A 9053-nucleotide genomic window follows, 5' to 3' on the forward strand; every position below is an offset into this window, starting at 1 on the left:
TCGTTAGGTCTTTCCTTTTGGGCTCATCAAATCCTCCAGAAGAGTCCTCCAGTTTTTTGCCTGTAGGCTATAGGTGTGGCTTTTAGCATTTTAAGAGCAGAATTAAGAAAAAAGACTGACGGGTCTCACATTCAGTTTGTAAAGACTCCCTTAACTCTCAGTTTTTGGTACAGCACACCTACCTTCAAATGTGCATGATGTGCCCCTGTTAGAGACCCACCCTCAGTTTTTACTCTTAAGAATGTAAATCACTTACCTTCCACTGGAGCTGGGGAGAACCTTAGTACACTGTGCAGGAGAGCTGTGTATATATGTGGAGGAAGGATCTGGGAATCCAACTGTTTCTTAAGACTTTTTCAGTCCATTCTTCTGTTTTTAGCTCATCTTTTACCCCCTCCTTCCACAGATTCCCCATACTACCAATTCCGATCCTTTGGGGGTCTTAAATGAAATTTAGGCTGTCTTAGCTTGCCTCACTGCTAAATTAGGAATATCTTTTAGACCTTGGGTAAGATACAAACAAGACACAAAAAGCATTGACCATGAAAAATTATTTTTCAAATTGTTCATCACCTTTAAAAAGTGGCAAGTCTACCAAGGATTAATATGAAGAATGTAATAAAGAATCCTCTGCCTGAATATGAGGACATTGAACGCAATAAAAAATGAACAAGAGACTTGAAGTTAACATGTGTGTTTCACAGAAGAGGAAACACATGTGGCCGCAAACATATGAAGAGATGTTCAGCACCTGAATCATGAGTTAAATGCTGATTACAACATAGCAAGAGACCGTGTTTCACTCGCTGGAGTGGCAGAACTTAGGACAGATTCCAATGTTGTAGAGTTTGTGGATCCACGGATTCTCTTCCACATACCAGATGATAGTAAACTGCTCCAACTACTTTGGAGAGTAATTGAGAAGCATCTCATACTTTGGAGAATAACTTAGCATAATTTTACTCCCAGGGGTACAACCAAGGGGAATTTGTTCTGCATAGTACTAAAGGAGACATACACAAGAATAGTCATAGCAGCCCTGTTCACAGTACCAAAAACCTGGAAACGGTCCAGAGGCCCATCAACAGGAAAGCAGAATATAGTTCAGCAGAAAGAACAAAAGAGCTAGTGAGCTGTGTAGCAATATGAATGACTCTTAGCAATATAATATTAAATGAAAAGTTAGCCCCAAAAGATTATAGACAGCATGAAACTCTTTATGAAATTAAAAACAACTGGGGCGGCTGGTTAGCTCAGCTGGTTAGAGCACAGTGCTCATAACACCAAGGTTGCTGGTTCGATCCCCACATGGGACACTGAGATGTGCCCTCCACAACTAGATTAAGACCTTTAAAAAAAATTTAAAACAGCGGCCGTCCAGTGGCCAGCGAGTGACAGCCTCACCCGGGAAGAGCACAATGATAATATCAACATGGGCCAGTGAAGCGACATCCTCCACAAGTAGGCTGAAGAACAAGAGGACAGCAACTTGTCTGTTCCCCTTCCTCTTCCCCGATTCCCCAACGCTGTTCCCCTCCCCCAATTCCCCAATAAAATCTTTAAGAAAAAAAAATTTTAAACTTAAAATTATATATATACATTTATATATTATATAGTTTATGTATATTATATATTATGTATTATATGGGTATAATAATAAATTTTTATATATTATATATTTAATGGATACAATAATAAAGCAAGGGAAAATTGAATATAGGATTTAGGATAATAGTTACTTCAGATGGAGGAATCAGTGGAATGGATTGGTGAAGAGAACTTTTGGTTAGAAACAGATTATTGTCAAATTCCTAGCTTTTGTTTTGGATGGTAGGTTTGGGGGGGGGGTTCTTGTTACATTACTAAAAATAATTACATAATTAAATACATGACAGAAAAATAAGCCTAAAGGCCTGGGGTTTTCAAGGTGGTGTAGAGATCTTTGCTCACACGGATCTTAGTTCTTTGGTTGTCTGTTGTGGTTTATTTTTTAAGAAGTAGCATTCTGAATCCTGGAACAAATGTTTAATAGTTTAAAGTTATAAAAAATACATTGATCTGAAGTTAAATTAAGTTTTCTAGGTGGGGTTCATATACTGATAAGTATGTACTTTATAGAATATTTAGTGCATAAATATTTATACCTGTTTCTGTTCTTTCATAGAAATTTTACATTTTTTTCCCTTTCTTAGGACAAAGTTAAACTATAATCCTCCAAAAGATGATGGATCAACCTATAAGATTGAACTTGAAGGGATATCGGTAATGGTTATGAGAGAGATCCTGGATTACATCTTCAGCGGGCAGGTATGATGAGACACAAAGGAAGGAAGACTCAGTAGAGGCTTCTCAAGCTCAGGGTGAGGGTCTCCTTTCATCTGTGCTGTGACCACGTAGCACTTCATCTTCATCTTCTGTCACTGTGTGCTTGGCTAGAATCTCCTGTGCTAATGGCACCCAGGTGTGTTCTGATGCGCTGCTCTTTATAGAAAGACGGACTAGGTAAAATCTTACCCAGTCCCAGTTTTTGATTTTATCATCTTGAGCTTCACCTTCCAGCATGAGATAAGAGTGTGGGATGTTTCCTTCACCACTGTCTTGTTTTTCAATCTTAGTTGCAGGCTTGCTTTGTACTCACAATGTTGGGGAACTCATTTTGTCTCTACAGCATGGAAACGGGAGCTTCCTTGGGCAGTGGGGATTATTTTGTAGAAATAAAGAGTCCCAGAATCACACAGTTGACAGGCACCTACATTGTATTCATGATGCCTTGGCCCTGCTGCCTCAGCAGGACCAACATCCCTTATCCCACCCCCATTCTTTCTTTCTGATTTCCCTTTACTCTCTGTACCGATTTTTATTTCTGAGGATTTAATGAAACCCAGGGAAGAAAGTGATCAAGGGTTAGGTTTTTTTCCTTTTCTTTGCCCTCCTCCAGCCAGCCCCCTCCACCTCATATTATGTGATTTAAAGTGTAGTATGAGGACTCGTAAACAAATGTTAGGTGTGAACCAGGGCTCATTTGTTTTTTTTTAACAGGAAGAAGTTAGTGTATCTCACATTTGGTTATGTGAGAATGCATTTTATCTCTCCTCTTGTTGAGAGCTTGTTTCTTACTCTCTCCTTTATTCCTTCTTCATCTTTTTGCTTTTCCTTTCTGTAAGGGCTGTGTCTCCTACATGTTTCTAAGTATTCTGAGTTGTACTGCTTCCTTTCTTTAAATATACTCATTCTGTTGAGAGTCAAACTTGGTGATTGTCATCGTTTTTGAAGTTCTGGTTTAATGTCATGTCATCTTCTCTTTTCTCTAAACACTAGGTCATGGGTGTGTGGATGTAAGGTTACGTGTATCTGTATGATTGTTTAAAATAATTTAAATGAATTTGGGGTAGCCCTTAAAATAGTGGAGATACTCTGCAGCATCACAAAACCAGGCTTAGGACTAACCTCTTACCTTACTTATAAAATCGATTCAGTGGCAGTTACAACAAGTTATAAGCCAGTAAGAGCATCTTCATGTTAAGGCTTAGATTTAAAACTTGAAACCTTATTTACAGACTTTGTTCCCAATTTAAATTAATTCTGGTTTTTAAATCATAGTTGCAACGTAAGTTATAACAAACTCCTGATTTGTCAGTTTAGTTTTATTGAGATGGAATTTGATGTTTTTTTCACATGCCTGCATTTGAATAGTCTATAGCTATCCACTGTCTTGTGGCTGAATTTAATATGTTGTGTAATATGAAATTTCTCTGTACCTGTAGCTTACTCCATACACTTCTGTTCAGTTTTGTTGCTCAGTTTCTAAGGTGATTGGCAGTTGTACATTTTGTTTGTAACTGTGGTACACAGTGTGTAAAATGTGGTAAAATGTTTCTTGCTGTACTTTATACTCTGAAATCTCCCCTTCACATTTCTAAGTGGAGGATGAATGCCCATTCTTTGAGAGAGTCTGGACCGCTTGTGATTTTGGCAATATTTTAGAGGCTTGTTTCTTTACATCATCTTGCTGCTGTACAGAAAAACTGAAGTAGGCGAAGGAAGAAGCATCAATCAGAAACTGAAGGAAATTATGGAAAAGTAAATGATCATAATAATTTTTTTAAATCTTATATTAGAAGTTTATTCCAGAAAGTAGCTTTGAGACCAAATTGTATCTATTGCACTGAGTACGATGTTTGATATTCATATGAGGCTTCTGAGGCAGTGTGGGTCCCCCTTCCCCCGTTGCATTCATCTTGACATACCGTTTGGCAAATGAGAGAACTTAATATAACTGGAGGCAAGATTTTCAATAGTTGTGGTGCTAGTATTTAAAGAAATCACTGTCAGTTTTCCAAAGAATACAGAACTTTCCATTTCCTAAGTATTTCAATCATTTAAGGTTTTTCTCTAAATTAAGTGTAGGAGTGAGCAACATGACAATTCATCTTGGAGGGTTATTTGTAGTTAACAATTGGAAAAACAAGGGACGACCTGGGAAAAGTTAACCAGCCCTCAAACTCTTCTGAAAAATGTTACTATGTTGAACCATATGAAATTGCCAGTACTTCATCATCTTTGGACCTGCAGAAATGGAGTTTTCATGTGGTTCAGCCTAATAGATTAGTGGTTTGGGTTTTAACTATATATAGTCAAGTATAAAATATTTATGATATTCTTATAGATCCGGCTAAACGAAGATACCATCCAAGATGTTGTGCAGGCAGCGGACCTGCTCCTGCTGACGGATCTTAAAACTCTGTGCTGCGAGTTCTTAGAAGGCTGCATTGCTGCTGAGAACTGCATTGGGATCCGTGACTTTGCGCTTCATTACTGCCTGCACCATGTCCATTACCTTGCCACGGAATACCTGGAGACTCACTTCCGCGATGTCAGCAGCACAGAAGAATTTCTAGAACTGAGTCCTCAGAAGCTTAAAGAAGTGATTTCTCTTGAGAAGTTAAACGTTGGCAATGAAAGATATGTATTTGAGGCAGTAATTCGATGGATAGCACATGATACAGAAATAAGAAAGGTATCTGTAGTTTATAACATGGTCTAACTTTGCCTTTTTACATATTTGATTGATTTAATTATTATTAATCGAAATGATAGATGTTTTATCTTTCTCCTTCAATGTGAAAGTCTTGCAAAGTTGTGATCTAAAAAGTAATCAGTGAAGCGTCTTCCTATAAGATCATTAAAGCGATTGGTTTTTCAGACCAGCCTATAAAAGCCCATGTAATTCAGTATAGCAGTGAAATTATGAATACTTGGAAGGAACATAATATCCTTTGTATGTTGTTTTTCATGGGAAAATGCATTTCAAGCTTAAGCTGAGAATTATAGAAATGCAGAATTCCCACCCTCACTTTCAGCATCCTTTCCCTCTATGTCCCTGGGCCAACCCCTACAGCCAGTTTGGTGCAGGCAGCATGGCGAGGGGCACTTGGACCCCTGGCAGAGGGGTGAGGGGCATGGGCTCCCCCTGGAGTGTTTAACACCACTCGGGAGGAAGCAGGAAAGCACTCTGGAGTTTTCATGGCAATGCAGTTCCAGGTGGGAAGGTTCTGGGAGTGACAGACTAGGAAGGAAGGGCTGTAGAGAATATCAAGCTTTAGGTCCAAATTGTGAATACATTGGAGGAGGGAGCTTTAAGTCCAATATTTATAAATTAGAGACTAGCTCCAATGATCATAGTCAAGATAAGAAGTATATTAGGGTTTTTTTTTTGGGGGGGGGTTAACTGAGCCATCCTGCCACCTGTTGGCAGCTCAGCAGCTGCTCAGCTCGGGTCAGGACTCGAACTGCTGTTGCTCAGAGCTCAAACTCTTGAGCGAGCTCTTAACCAACTGAGCCACTCGGCCGGCCCTTATATTAGGTTTTAGAGTAGTTTTCAAAATGTATAATTGCATTGTTAATTGTTCTTGATAATGATTGACTTATGTTTTAATGATTATCTTGTAATTTTTTAAATTCTGTAGGCCTATGAGTATGTCCATTTAGAAACTGCTTGTAGCCTCAGCATAGTTAGTACCATTTTCCACATTAGTTGGGTAAATGAGGAAAGGTGACAGAACAGTTTCCAGCTTGCTGCCACTCACTGAGACCGCCGTGAGTAGCTTCTCCCTGACCCTCTTCTTGCCTTAAAGAGATGAGGATGTTACGCTCAGGTGGCTGCTGGGGAAACAAGAGGCAGTTCTTCATCTTTGTTTAATCTGAACTTGATACTATAAAGACTGTTGGCTTTGAATACTCAGGGTATAGAAGAGTATACCTACCTTAAAATGACTGCTTCAAAACCAAGAAAAACTAGTCATTAAAGAGTTGCACCTTATGTATGTAGAATGCTGTAGTCAATTGGTTGAAATTTAATGATCAAGTATGAAAGTATGTAATTCATATTATACGTGTTAGATTTTTTTTAACAATTACTCAACAAATGATTATATAGTACTCAGGATATTTTTTGGAACTTTTCTATATTTTTCTTGTAATATTAATGTTGACACATTTTCATTATCTAGTTTATCCTATTGTATCAAGGTATTACTGTATATAATGTTTTTATAAATGTGATTTATCTCACAGCACATCTAAGTATGTGAAATAAAGCAAATTATAGCAGAATTCTTCTAAGTTTTCCTATTATTATGGCATAGAGAAAGCTACTTGAAACTTTGCAGAGATATATCACATATAAACCTGTACTGATGATTTTTTAAATTGAACTTCTATTTTTCAAGGCTATGGGAAATAGAAAGGAAAGGAGCCAGTAAGCATAGCCAAGCAATATTGGCACTTATAACTTACCTGTTGATAATTTATTAACCATTTTATTATATTTTGCCATGAGTCAGAAAATGTATATTCTAAAAACTGTGTGTTGCGTTTTCCATTTTTTTTCTCCCCATCCTTTCTGCCCTCCTCCACAGGTCCACATGAAGGATGTTATGTCAGCACTGTGGGTTTCAGGGTTAGACTCCAGCTACTTACGGGAACAGATGCTGAATGAACCATTAGTACGAGAAATTGTCAAAGAGTGCAGCAACATACCACTGAGCCAGCCACAGCAAGGAGAGGCAATGCTAGCCAATTTCAAGCCCCGGGGCTACTCTGAATGCATCGTGACTGTTGGTGGAGAAGAAAGAGTGTAAGTACGGGTGTGCAGTGGTTGGAAAAGTGGCATAAAGAGAGATTTCCACGTACACAAGAATTCATAATATTTTTCAGTATCTAAAGCATAATAGCAATAGATTTTTTTAATGGCTTAAGTATTTCTTAGAGCAATAAAACCAGTCATAGTTATCATAAGCAGAACTACATAAAACACATTACCTGATAACCTATTTATTTCTTTAGTTCACGGAAACCAACAGCAGCAATGCGATGTATGTGTCCTCTCTATGACCCTAATAGGCAGCTTTGGATTGAACTGGCCCCTTTAAGCATGCCAAGAATTAATCATGGAGTCCTCTCAGCAGGTACTGTTCTGTGGTAAATTTTACGTAAACACAAGATCAAGTAATGTGTAATTTCAGGGTTGTATAGAATGACTCAGAGCCTTTTAAAAATAGAATTTTATTCTCTCTCCATGATAACATTTTCAGTGTAGCTCTCACTTTCAAGACTGTGATAGGAAGAAGAGTGTCTTCTTTCAGTCCTTATTATTCCCAAATCTTTAATACATAGCTATTTTTAAGACTCTAGTAGAGGAGCATTTTATTTGATAAGAGCAAAATTCAGTGACTTTTACCACCAATTAGCTGTGTGACCATACTTGGAACACAGAATTTATTTGAACCATGATAATCCCATCATCTTTGAAATTCATGCAATTTAGAATTACATGTCACTATATTTAAAATAAATGTGTTATGTAAAAGCAGGCATTTCATATGAGACTTTAGAAAATATTATTTACGTTAGCAATGGCTTGCATTGTTTTACTACAGAAAGTATTTTTTAGTTGACCTTTACAAGTTTGAAAATAAGTAGCCCACATTATTCAAAGCTCACACGGAAGGAAATGATAGAAAAAGTTGTCCATGCTGCCTCACCACTGTTTTCTGCCTTTATCTTGACCTTTGATCTGCCTTTTTGGGGTTCACCCCACAAATACCATTTCACTTAATTCTAATGATTATCAGCAGTCCTCCTGGAATCCTTCTTATTTTATAGTCTCCACTTTCCCACTAACTTTATCTAAAAAAATTTTCAAGCTATATCACACCATACTATATTACAGAAATGTCTAAAGCTGGACGGATGGACTTCATGGCTGATCCATCAGTTAAAGAGAGAATTCATTAAGTGGGAGATAAATCAAAAGAAATCACAAAGAAGGCAATATGGAGCGGCGAAAAGATGGAAAACAAAACAAAGGGAAGGCAGGAGACAGACAATGGAGTAAAAAGTGTAGTGTCTCCTGCCTTCTCTTTGTTTTGTTTTCCATCCTTTTGCTTCTCCATAGTACAGAAATGGGGTCATTTTATGAAAATCATTTCCAAGATCATTGATGTTACTGTCAGTAATAAACAGTTGGGTGGAGTGGTGTAACAGGATGTGGGTCTGATTTTCCTGTTCTATCTTTTCAGAATTAGCTTCCTTAAGTGTTCCTCCCATAATGTGTACACATATTCATAATTTTCATACATGCTCACCTACCACAAAGGTTCCTATATCACTATTTTTCACATATTTCCTAGAGGGGTTGGCATTTCAGACACGTAAGCAATGAGGAGAGGAATTGTGCCCCGTTGTATTGACTGAAGCTATGAAATGATTGGCTAGCTCCTAATTATGCAGCCTCTTCTGTGTTTCTTCTTTTCTTGACTTTTATTTAAAATTGACTTTTTTGTCTTTCAGTTATTCCCTCTCTGCCAGTTTAGGAGTTATAATCTTCATGCGTATTCCTTTGAAGGCTTCTCTAGAAACCGCAGTCCATATTCTTAAGTTATCAAAGCCTAAAGTTACATTTGTACAGTTACAGTACATTTATACTCTAGTTTTCATGTTCCACAGTCTTACAGTATTAAACAATGATTATTTAGGAATAAAATATTTACATA

General features: G+C 37.6%; 1 protein-coding gene across 1 annotated transcript in view; it reads left to right on the top strand.

Moving 5' to 3' along the window:
- The window catches only part of GAN (gigaxonin), a 62441-nt gene that overhangs the window by 31597 nt on the left and 21791 nt on the right, over positions 1-9053 (top strand). Inside the window, exons 2-5 of the mRNA XM_019634768.1 lie at positions 2193-2307; positions 4667-5017; positions 6918-7135; positions 7345-7466. Of these exons, the coding sequence (XP_019490313.1) occupies positions 2193-2307; positions 4667-5017; positions 6918-7135; positions 7345-7466 (806 nt within the window). The remainder of the gene's footprint in view (positions 1-2192; positions 2308-4666; positions 5018-6917; positions 7136-7344; positions 7467-9053) is intronic.

Source organism: Hipposideros armiger, unplaced genomic scaffold (assembly GCF_001890085.2).
Source record: "Hipposideros armiger isolate ML-2016 unplaced genomic scaffold, ASM189008v1 scaffold_19, whole genome shotgun sequence".
Lineage (NCBI taxonomy): Eukaryota > Metazoa > Chordata > Mammalia > Chiroptera > Hipposideridae > Hipposideros > Hipposideros armiger.